The sequence below is a fragment of the Macrobrachium rosenbergii genome, chromosome 2, assembly GCF_040412425.1.
Source record: "Macrobrachium rosenbergii isolate ZJJX-2024 chromosome 2, ASM4041242v1, whole genome shotgun sequence".
NCBI lineage: Eukaryota > Metazoa > Arthropoda > Malacostraca > Decapoda > Palaemonidae > Macrobrachium > Macrobrachium rosenbergii.
This window is the reverse complement of record NC_089742.1, coordinates 61815137-61827856: the sequence shown is the minus strand read 5'-3', so window position 1 is coordinate 61827856 and position 12720 is coordinate 61815137. Positions and strand designations below refer to the sequence as shown.

At 38.4% G+C, this 12720-nt stretch overlaps 1 protein-coding gene across 14 annotated transcripts in view; it reads right to left on the bottom strand.

Annotated features, from left to right (window-relative positions):
• The window catches only part of kis (kismet), a 154507-nt gene that overhangs the window by 4915 nt on the left and 136872 nt on the right, over positions 1-12720 (bottom strand). For 12 of the 14 annotated variants that reach the window (XM_067119586.1, XM_067119536.1, XM_067119564.1 and 9 more), the window contains 5 exons: positions 8038-8320; positions 7731-7897; positions 7449-7597; positions 5526-5733; positions 2261-4661 (listed from right to left, as the gene is read on the bottom strand). In XM_067119586.1, coding sequence (XP_066975687.1) covers positions 2261-4661; positions 5526-5733; positions 7449-7597; positions 7731-7897; positions 8038-8320 — 3208 coding nt within the window. The remainder of the gene's footprint in view (positions 1-2260; positions 4662-5525; positions 5734-7448; positions 7598-7730; positions 7898-8037; positions 8321-12720) is intronic. The other 2 variants (XM_067119623.1, XM_067119580.1) reach the window with 1 other exon arrangement.

Below are 12720 nucleotides of genomic sequence, written 5' to 3'. Positions count from 1 at the left end.
TGTATGATTGGAGTAAGACACAGACAGACAGACACACATGCACAGAGAGAGAGAGATTAGATGTTAGACGTTGCTGATGAATCAAAAAGAAACGCTAGTGACAGAAAATCCCACAATGAGCAATAGAAAGTTAAGAAGGACTCCCAAACTTGGTGTAGACTTTTAACCATTCCCATATGGTAAAGTAATTCATTTGGCAATGATAACAATTATTTATATTCAGAGGTTTCATGTATTCATGGTTGGGCTTGTATTCCCTCTTGAATATACTGTAGAGGTTATTCCCTACATGCCGTACATTACAGTAACAATTATTACATGTTACGGATAAATGCATCATTTCCTACTTGGCTTATGTTTTCTAATATTAATTGTAATAATATTTTAAATGTCATACACATCATTCATGTGAAGATAACTAAGAGACAGACATCTCTATTGTTAAACAACCCCTTCAGTCATTTACCTGTCCATTGTGGAAAGGACTATTTAGAGAAATTCAGTTTGATGATATTGTCTTAGGGTTCTCTTTTTAAAGAATTTTTAAAGAAATCAGGGTAGCGAAATGGGCATTGACCAAAATGAGATTTTGAAGAGGTAGGACTACAGAATTTAAGATTTATGGCCAGAGTACTGTATGAGGATTGTGTTACAAATTATGAAGTGGCAGACATGTGATGTCCAGAAACTTTTGAAATGACAGATATGAAGTGGTTTGATCATGTGATAAGATTGGACAAGGAACATATGGTCAGACAAGCAGCACACATTGATGTCAGAGGATTTAAGACCTGTAAACAAGATAAGAAAAAATAAGATAGACAGATAGATAGATAGATATATATATTATATATATAGGCAGTCCCCAAACTATGGTAGGGATTCCATTCCAGTGGCACACCGTAAGTTGGGGCTTATTATTTAATAGGTATCGTAAGTGTCATTAGCGGCGTTTACCAGCACTTACGGTGCCATAAGTAGATAACTATTCTTGTTGTAAGTGTCATTAACAGCGCTTTAAAGGAGATTACATCACCATAACTAGAATCCTATTCTTGATAAATGTATTTGAAATACACCTTAAATTGGAACACCAGAAGTTGGTGCTGTCCCCTGCATGTATGTCTGTGTGTTGCTGTCCCCTGTATGTGTATGCATGTGTGTGTATGTATGTGTATACGTATATACACACAAATATATATATATATATATATATATATATATATATATATATATATATATATATATATATATATATATATATATATATATATATATATATTATACACACACACACACACACACATATATATATATATATGTGTGTGTGTGTGTGTGTGTGTGTGTGTGTGTGTAAGTTTAGAGGGTATGTTCGCGTATAAGACGACTGCCAATTTATTAAATTAAATAACACTATCAGCTGATGTAAGTTAGTTGGTACATGAATAAAATCAGTAATTACTGGAACGTATTCCTTTAAAATTGGAAAGAACCCCAATATTAAGGATAACTGGGGAACTATCGATATCACAAAACCCTTTAGTTTGATTATAAAATATTACCAAGGAAATAGTGGCCTTAAGTAAACATGGCTCATAAGTCGAGCACGACTGGGAACTAAGAACGCAGCTATGTTTAGTAAACAAGAAAGTTACACTAACTCGATTTACCCATTTGGTGACTTCACACTATTTATCAATCTTAAAAGGGCATTGTATAGTAAGTATCAATAATAAAATTGTCTAATATTATTGTGTTATATAATAATGGTACTCTGGATAAAGCTAGTAACAAAGTGAAAGCTCACTCATCCAAAAGTCTAATTATGGTAATTGCCTATGATAATTACTGTAATTACACCTTCTTTGTTTGCAGTATCGATAGTTATGTTGCTAGTGATTCACCTGAATTACCAATGGATATATATATATACATATATATATATATATATATATATATATATATATATATATATATATATATATATATATATATATATATATATATACATATATACACACACATATATAATAATTAGGAAAAAAAAATACTTAGATCTGATGATATTACTAGCAAGAGTACAGGACACAGCAGAGTAGTGAGAACTCATTTCATGTATAACCCCAAAATGGAAAAACTGACAAACATATTTACAATAATGATGTTAAATAAGACCAACTTATCTAAAAATAACAAGATGTTAAAAAGAAATTAGGGAACAAGAAAGAATATCTTGGAAACAAAAATAAGCTACACTTACCCTCTGTCCTGTAGATGTATTAATTACGTTGACACGCTCATCGCCAGAAAACTGACTCCAATCCATGGTGGTCAGGTCTGTTTTGCGTCTTTTTGCCTCCTTAGGTCGCGATGAGTCTCCAAGGAGGCCTTGATGCTGCTCCAGCCACTTGTCAACTTTGGCATCGGCAGGTCTATACAGTTCAATACCCGGTGGCAATGTTACCCCTGGAGGCAAATCAGACTGTTTTACTAACCCAGGTTTACCATCCTTATCACTAGTGGCATTAGTTTTACTTGAAGATCCTGAACCTTCATCTCCCCAGGAGTCAATCGGACGTTTTGATATTGTAGTGGGAGTTATGCTTATGCTAGATGATAACTTTGGAGTGGTAACAGCATTGGTGACTTGGCTTTTATCACGTGAACTTAATAACGTAACAGATGATCCACGGAGGAGAGATAATGGACTGGTATCAGTAGACCCTGAACTCGAAGTTAATTCAGGGCTTTTGCCCTTTGAAGAGAGCCCTAAAACAATTTCATCTAATTTTCTCCGCTTCTTTTCCTGAGGTCTTGAATCTAATGGAGAATCAAGACGTCTTTTCTCCAGACTTCTCATAGGATCATCGAGCCTGGGTCTACCTGGTCCCCTTCGACCTAAAAGACCAGCAGCTGCAATATCTAGAGCATTATGACCAGGATTAACAGGTTTGATAGTTAGATCAAGAGACCCTTGCAGTGCCTGGAGTTGCCGTAATGCATTATTATCTGCCGCCAGTGACTGGGATGTCTTTTTATTTCTTTCATCAGTAGATTCCATAAGCGACCTGAGGTTAGCACTGGTGAAAGAAGGAGGCAGTCCCAAAGCAGCTGCAGCAGCAGCAGCTGCACTAGCTGTAACGCCAGATGAACCTTTTGCTAGACCTAATGTGTGATGGAGATTGGGATGCAAAAGAGCTTGCAAACGTTGGCGCTCCAAATCCACCGCTTCTAGCTGTCTTCTTTTTTGGCGATCTACATCCAAGAGGTGATCAGATGTACTTGTATGAGAAGAGGCACTGCTGGTAACATGAGGGAGGGAACTGGAGGAAGGTACTTTACATTCCTGCTCACTACTCTGAAAGTCAATTCCAACGGGCCACTTTTTGTGCTCAACGGCATACATAAGATGTTCTATTCTACATTGCAACATGCGTTCTTTTGGCCACTTAATAGGATTTGCTGCAGACTGTGCTAATAATTGTGCAACAGTGGGTTCACTAGACACCAAGTTATCATATGTTAGAGAGCTGCCATACTTAGCCATTGCTTCATCCATTTGTTGAAGACTCATCAAAGCAGACCCTTTGCCATCTTTTTGGTCACCTTTCTGCTCCGATTTATTATCTTTCTTGTTATCCTCATCAGTTTCTGTGCATTTCTTCGGTGTCTCATCATCATCATCTAGAGTGACAACTTTGTTCTCTTCTTCCTCTTTCTTTTCCTGGGTCTCCTCACCACTATTTGAATCAGGAGTCTTGTCTTTATTTTCTTTTTCACTAGTTCTAATTTCATCACTGTCTAACTCACTTTCTTCCATTTTGGTTTCACTGTTCTCATCTGTTTGTTCTTCTTTTATCTCTGACTTAACTTCTGTCTTAATTTTCTCTGCATCTTTATCTGCCTCACCACTTACACCATCTTTATCTACCTCACCACTTACATCATCTTTTTCTGTTTTAATGGTTTCTTCTTTGACCTCTTCTTTTATTTCAGTCTTAATTTCCTGAGTTTCAGACTCGGTTACTTCCTCTGAATTTTCTTTTGTTTCTTCTTTGCAGGTAACTTTTTCTGATTTTTCAGTGTCATTTTTATCATCTTCCTTCTCTTCTTTCACCGATGTTGAAGTATCATTATCTTCATCTGTCTTTTCCAGTTCAGATGACTGTTTATCATCCTTTTGTTCTTCTTGCTCTTCAGTTTCCATTTTCTCTTCCCCTGGAGCAGGATCTTTCTCCTCTTCTACACCTTCCATCTTTTCCTCATTTTCTTCCTTTTCAATGCTGTCTTCCTTTTTTTCATCTGGTTCTTTTTCTTTGTCATTAGGTTTTTCTTCATCTTCTTTGGACTCTTCATTTTCAGTCTGCTTCACTGGTATTTCAGGATTTCTATCCTCTTTTTCAGGACTCCTATCTTTAACAGGGTTCTCTTTTGCATCTTTTTTCTTCTCTTCAGAGCTTTCCTCAGTTTTCACTTTTTTTTCTTTACTTTCCTCTGATTCTGACTTTACAGGTTCCTTTTTCTTATAGAACTTCTCCTCAAGGGCTTTCACCTCTTCCTTTGTGATTAAAGGCTCCCCTGCAGTGTGACGCCTGATAATATCTCTGAAGTTAAGCTCTGGATCATACAAGATGTAATAGTCAGTTCGTCCCAAGCCATGCCTAAAATTAAAGAAACATTTATGTACATTACTTAGACAAAACTGACCCTTTTTACTGTAATGGTGGACTCTATTGGTCCCGATACAGGAAACTTGGAGCTTCTGCTCATTTTATCCTACCTTATTAAATAAAGCTTCTGTAAAGCCAATTCTTATGCTACTTGTCAAGTTAACATTTATGTGTTTCATTACAAGGCTAAATATCAAAAGTCACCTTATGTACCCCAACCTTGATAATTTGATTACTTTCTACCAAAGGGTTAATATGTCTTACAATAAAATGAATGTGGATGAAAAAAGAAAAATGATAGTTAAGTATACTTGTCAGTTGATGCCATCATTTGTTCTCATACCATTAATGCAACTGAAATTCCAATACAAGCATTACCTTACTAAATACTATATGGAAACTCACTAATTAAACTATATCCATTCCTTGAATCAAAACTTGCCTTCACTTTTTATGTGCAACACTTAAAATGCATGTACATCAGATTTTTCTATCTTCATATTTTTTTTCAAGGATATTTTGTCACTCTATCATTAAATTCACAAACAAACTTCTCTGCTGTTGAAGCTCCTTTGGACAGATAACAGAATGTTTACCCTTAACTAATGTAAAAAAAAAAAAAAAAAAAGTAATTTCTTTGAATCACACGGTTAACTTTGTTAACTTTAAAATTGATCTTTTAAAAATATACAGCATGGACCTCAAAAATAATCTTAAATCACTTAAAAAATATTTAAATATTCAAGTTAATAAAATCTTTTAAAAATATATGACATGGACCTCAAAAATAATTTTAAATTACTTAAATAATATTTAGATATTCAAGTTACTATGTATTATATACAAGAAACTTACCTGCCAACACCTATCAACAGGTCATGGTCATGCTTCCCTGGTATCCACCAATCTGGCATATCTTTTGAAGGCAAAGCCAACTCTAAGGCATCTTTCAGACCTGGGTTAGGGATCACATCATTCCGCAAACGATTAAGTAGGTCCACCCTTTCCAAGACTCTCCTTGCTCTTTCTTCAGGAAGCCGGTCTACACCAATCTCCAGCATTTCTACAAAAACAAAACTAATTCATTACAGGTCTCAGAAATAAGGCTTCATTCAAGCTTGGAAATTCCAGTAAACGTGCTTCAACATTGTTTTCAATTCAACTGAAGCTGCTCTTTAATTTAATTAACAATTTCCAGATAGACACAAAACATATTGCAGCTCCAGTTTAAACATACACTTCACAACCCCAGTATTTTATCAATTACTGTGATAATAATCTTTATGATTAAGCTGGGTGTTGTGCCAGTAGTCTCTTGCTAATGCAGCAGCTCATAAAGCACTTTCTGCAAAGAAATTAATATACGTCTCAAGGGATGTATTGCAATAACTATTAATTATACAATCCACACATGGTGTAATGCTACCATTTCTACTTGGATTTGGTTCACTGTATTATTTACATATAAACAACGATTTAATCTCAAGCCAAGACAACTGAGTACATATCCTCTGTTTTAGGTATCTGGGAAGGGGAGACTCAACTAAGTGGGCTGTTGTACTACTACTATTTGTTGACAATCTTGGTATAAAAAGATTAACCTGTCATGTGATATACTGACCACTGAGGGTAGAGAGGTCATTTACCACAGATAATAGTTAATATAACATGAATTGCAACGATATTTTTTAATTATTCATTATGGCATTACATTATCATCATTAAACCAACTCTTAATAATTATCAAACTAGTTCTAAATAATTATTAAACTAGATTTAAACCACCTATAAATAATGATTAAATTAGTTCTAAATACAGAATTATCATTAAACTGCTAAATATAAAATTTTTGCTTATTTTTCTTAAATATTTTATGGCAAACTGGCATGCACAGCAATAATACATTATCTTTGGAAAGGAAATTTATTGTACTTCCCATTGGGCAAAAACTAATCTATCTCATTGTGAAATATTTACAAAATTCAATCTTTTTTAATACTTTCTGAAATTCTTTTCAACATTATTCCATATTTTTTTCACATTTAAATTCTCTCCAAGCTCTCAAGCAGTCAGCCAGAATAGTATGCATAAACAGTAAATCCCCCGTACTCACGGGGGATGCGTACCACATCCCCCGGCGAATAGCTAAAATCTGCTGATACTTAAAACCCCTCTAAAAACACTTAGAACTGCCTATTTTGATAGTTCAAACAGAGAAAAAATCTCTAAAAATGCTTATACCTGAGTATTTTAATAGTTTTACTACAAAAAGTGCATTTAGTCATGAAAATATGAAAAATACAATTAGTGAAATTTTTCAGTGAAAAATACTGCGAATGGGCGAATTTTCTGCGAATAATGTGTACATACGTTCCACAGAGAAATCCGCAAATAGTTGAGTCCGGGAATTGTGAGACCGCGAATATGGGGGGTTTACTTTAATCAAAAATGAGGTTTGGGCTATTCCAAAAACCTAAAAGGGTTAGGTACAAAATATGGGAATGACTGAAATGCACATAAATATTATTCAGCTTTCCTTTTACTAATAAACTTCTATTCTAGCTTGAAATGTGTTTAGAATGGCTATTTATACTGTACTGTAGTTAACATAATATACACAGGGAATGTTTTATAAATAAAAACTTATTTCTGTTTATTCTTAATAAAGATTCTTTCTGAAGTCAAGGACTAAGAGCAGAATGGAAAGAGAGAGAGAATTTTACTTTCATACTCGACATTCCTATTTTAGAAACTAGAAGGGGATCTGCAATACTCACTCTCATTTTCATCTTCTGAAAGCCTAATTCCACACTGCCGTTTACACATTGCCATAAAAGCTCGGAAGTACTCTGTAAGCGTTTCATCATACTTCTTTTCTAGCCGGGACAACATACGGAACTTTGACCAATCATACCTCTTCTCCTTTCTGCAATTATGAAGAAATCGAAATTTCAATAGGAGAAAAAATAAATGACATATATACAGTATATATGTATTGATAAAAATGAAACATTGACAAACACTAATTCACGGGAACTCAAGGAAAAATATGTACTCACCTTATATATTCAACTCCAAATGTAGAAATAGTGCGGTAAAACTCTGCCTGCTCACGATTAGACCATCTACGCTGATTATAGTCAGTTTTCCTTAACTCACGTTCACGAATGTATTCTGCCATCCTCTCCCTTCGCATGATCTTATCTGCCAGATAATGGTCATAACCCTATGCAAAGATTTGGGAGAAAACAGAGGTTACACTTTGAAATAATGGACCCAATAATTTACTAAACTGTACTTAATATTTCTTTCCAAGTCACTCTCTTTCCTATTTGAGGAAAAAAAAAAATGAACTTAACTACTCACACTACTAACCCTAACTTTAGCCTCATTTCTGAGGTCATTTTTCCTATTATTACGTTGATATGATGTCACGAGCCTTCGTAATCGACCATTCAAATCTGATGTGGACGGGAAACTGTACAACTTCTTTTCCCCACTACTTTTATCATCTTTATCATCACATTTATCATCATCAGATTTTGAAGTAGACGTTGAAACAGCGGGGCTTGAAGGGAGAGGAGTTTGATTGGAGTCCTCATCATCTTTATCATCATCTTTGTCATCTTTGTCCATATCCTCCTCATTTCTAGAAAACAAATTCCAAATATTTAAAATATACATAAAACACATTTTGAACATGGTATTATCATGATAAAATTAAGTTCCATAATATATATTTACCAAGTACAGGCAATCCTTGGTTACTGGCGGGGTTCTGTTCTGAGGGTGTGATGAGAATCGAAAATTGGAGCTAACTGGAATTCGGCGATTTTCGCGCCAATACCCAATTATCAGCACCAATAAGCGGAAATTGGTGGTTGTCAGCGCCGAAAATTGCCGATTTTCATCACTACACAGGCGTCGTAAAACCCGATCGCTGTTAACTGAGCCCACTATTAACCGGGGACTCCCTGTAATTACATAGCTATACTTTCTACTCGTGCTGCAGCTAAAATTTAAAGTTCGTGGTAGCGATTCTATTGCTTATGTGTAGGTGACTACCCTGGCCACTACTGACGAACAATAGGAACAACCAAACAGAGGAGCTCACTTCTTTTATGCTTAATGTCCCTGAGAGGGGAAGGAGGGAGGGCTCCAATCTGTAATTACTTGCTAAGTATGTATGAAACTTAATTTTATCATGAAAATACCATTTTCATATAAGTAACTTACCAAGTAATTACACAGCTGAATCCCATATTGATGGGAGGTGTGATATATGAATATTTTCTGCTCCAAAAACAGTCAGGTATGAAGTTAAATTTGATGAATTTGAAAAATAAAACTCTGTAAACATTCATAAAATGCTATTGTTTCCTTACCTGGTAAAGAGAGCCACTGCAGGCGATTACTGCCTCTAGTCGGTGCTCATCTTGACCTGTAGTGACTTAACGGACTTGCCGTGAGAAGTCTCTACTTTTAAGTGGGGACTTTGGAGTAAAGAAGTCTTCTGAATACCCGCAAGGCAAATGAGAAAAAACATATGCCTGTGCGCATACGGAGTGGTGACAGCCCTTATTTCGTGTGCTCTCACCTTGAAGATAGGCAGGAGGTCCCCTTGTATTTGTGAATGTGCCTCAGTAATAAGACTCCTGAGATAAAAAAGATAGCACATTTTTTCACATAGGTCACACAGGATTTTTAACAGACCACCAGAGATTACTGGCAGGGCCTCTGATCCTCTTCCTTCTGTCTAAATAGTATTGAGCACTCTAACCAGGCAAAGGACTCTATTTTTTTTTTTCTCCTCTTTGGGTCCAAGAATGTCCATCAGGTTTTCAATGGAGAATGAGTGTGGCCAGGGGCCCGGTGGCATCTCATTCTTGGCCAGGAAACCAAATGTGAAGGAACAAACCGCATCTCCCTGAGTGAAACCAATATGACTGTCAAAGGCCTGAAGCTCACTTTCTCATTTTGCAGTGACCAAAGCTAGCTACAAGGAAGAGTCTCTTCATCGTTAGATTCTTAAGAGACGTGGAATGGAGAGGCTCAAAAGCAGGTCCCGTTAACCACTTCACTACATCTAAATTCCAGGATACTGAGTCAGTTCTCACCTGTTTGGAAGACAAGTCTAGTCTCTTTGCTCAAAAGCAGACCCCAACATCACTCTATAACCCTTGAAGGTGGGGGCAGAGAACCCCTTGGTCCTTAAGAAAATCTGTTATCTTGGCTATAGTGGTTTTAGCAGAAGAGATGTTGCAGCTGCTACACCATCTATGGAAGACAGCCCACCTTGACTGGTAAACTTAGCTGGGAAACCGACGTCTACATCGCACAATAGCTTCTGCAGTTTGCCTTCAAAATCCCTTCGCTCTGATAAGTCTCCAGACAGTCTGAAGCCTGTCAGAGCTAGGATGATGGTCCTTGGTGGAATTTCCAAAGGAGGGGTTGTTTGAGTATACGTGGATATTGCAGGAGCAGTCTGGGAAAATCCACGAGAAGTCTTAGAAGGTCAGGGAACCGTTCCTTGACTGGCCAAAATGGAGCTATCAGGATTATTGTCACATTGTAATGGGATAGGAACGTGTTGAAAATCACTCTCACCATGTTGAATAGAGGGAAGGTGTATCATATTGAATAGAGGGAAGGAGTAGAGATCCAAGTTCGACAAGCTCATCAGCACAGTGTCCGTCACCCATGCCTGAGAAGTGGGTCCCCTTGTTTCTTTATGTAGGAGAGAGCCGTGGTGTTGTCAGAGTGCACCACTACAGTTTTGTCTGTGACTAATTGTGCAAAGTGCATCAGCCCCAGATGAAAGGCAGTCAGCTCTTTGACAGTTATATGCAGACACTGTTGTTCCAGAGACTGTGTGCCAGAGGCTTCTAAGTTGCCCAAAAGGACTCCCATTCGGTCCAAGGTGTCAGCATAGAAGAGGAGGTCAAGGTTCACAAGGCATAGAGACTTTCCCTCCAGAAGTCTGCCTTCGATTGTCAACCACTGCATCTACAACTTTGTCTCCGACATTATGGGGAACGTCACCGAGTCTGGTTGTTTCTTTCTGTTCCAGTTTACCCTCAGGAAGAACTGGAGAGATCTCATGTGTAGTCTCCCTTATTTCACAAACTGTTCAGTGGATGACAGCGTCCCCAATAGGCTTATCCACAGATTTGCTGAATATGACAGCAGAGCAAGGACACCTTGTAATGACTGAAGGCAAGACTCTATCCTCTTGCGGGACAGAAATACCTGAAAACTCAAGAGAGTTTATCCTTATCCCCAACAGAGAATCTCCTGAGTAGGGGTCATCTGTGATTTCTTCTAGCTCATCAATGATCCTAGTTCCTGTGCAAGTAAAAATCCTTCGTGCACTGATCCTGTGACGGTGAGTGGAGGAGCCAATCATACAGGTACAGGCATATATTGATGCCTAGCAGGTGAAGCCACTTCGTGAAGGGGCAAGAACTCACGTGAATACCTGAGGGGCTGTGGAGCGGCCAAAACACAGCGCTTGAAATTGGAAGACCCTGCCCTTGAAGACAAATCTTAGTTATTTCCTGGACTCCTTATGTACTGGGATAGGGATATAAGCATCCTGCATACCCAGGGTGATCATCCAATTGCCTGGTTGAATGGATAAACACTGACTGATTTGTCTCCATTTTCAACTTTGTCTTCTGTACAAAGAAGTTAAGGTGCTGACATCGAGGATGAGTCTCCACCCCCCTGATGACTTGGAGACTATGAACGATGACTTGGGGACTACGAACAGGCGATTGTAAAAGCCTTTGGTAGCACTGTCTTCTACTACCTCTATGGACCTTTTTATGAGATGACACTTCCTCCACCAGAACTGCAAACTTCTCGGAGCCCTCTGAGTATGCCGTCAATGTGATCAGCGAAGATACAAAGGAAGGTACTCCTTGAAAGGAATAGAGTAGCCTTCCTTGAGCACTTTGATCCTCCAAGGCTCCACACCTCTGGCACTCCACTTTTCCCAGAAAAAGAGGAGTCTGGCTCCTACAGGTGCACGAAAGTTCGATGAGTCATTTCTTGGAAGATGAAGGAGGTCTGGATGAGGTCTTCTTGAGAGACCTAGTGGTGAAACAGACTTTGGAACGGGTTTGGTGGAGAAACCCTCTCTGCCTCCACAAAAGGGCGGCTGCTGAAAAAGAAGAAAGCTCTTTAGGGAACTTGGATGACTGGGTCAAAAGATCCTGAGTTGATTTCTTCTGCAAATCAGTGGCAATCTCCTACACAGCCAATTGTAGAAAAAAGGTACTGTTTGTCCATGGGAGAGAATAACAATATCAACTTGTGAACCGAAGTTATTCCCTTTGTGGTGAAGGAGCCCCATAACTCCGTTTTCTTCAGTACCCCAATTGAAAGGAGAGCTGCAAGCTCCGAGGAACCATCTTGGATGGCTTTATCAAGCACATGACAACACCCCGAGCCAATCCGCTGACAGGTCTGTAGCCAACACGTCATAGTCCTCTATCTTCCTGGCGAGGGCCCTGACTGTCCTTGAGGACTTTAAACATGTGCTTAACTACATGATCCAGTTCCGGGGAGGCAAAGAAAACCTTAGCTGATGAGAAGGCAGATCGAAGGGCTGAGTTGACCAGGCCAGAGAAGTTCCCTTGGGATGAGGCAGCACCTCCCAAGGATGGAGGTTCTTCATGGTGAGCCAATCCTCTACATCCTTCAAAGCTTTCCTTGCAGATGAAGAAAGAACCATCTTGGGGAGATGAGTGGTAGCGTCTACCTGATTCCTCACAAGGAAGGTAGAGGTAGGAGAAACTGGAGAGGCTGACCAGAAATGCAACAGAAAAGTTGCTCATAATTACCTGAAAAGAGAGGCATACACCCAGGGAGTAGGCTCTTGAACTACCTCCTCCTCCTCCTCCTCCACAGAAGATACTGGAGACAGAAATGTCTCCATAAGGCTTTGGTACTGAAGGTGTCTTCTGTAGCAGGCCCAGCACATCTGCCAACTACTGCTTTATTAAATGAGCAAAAGACAGATCCTCTGTGACGGGTGCAGGTGGA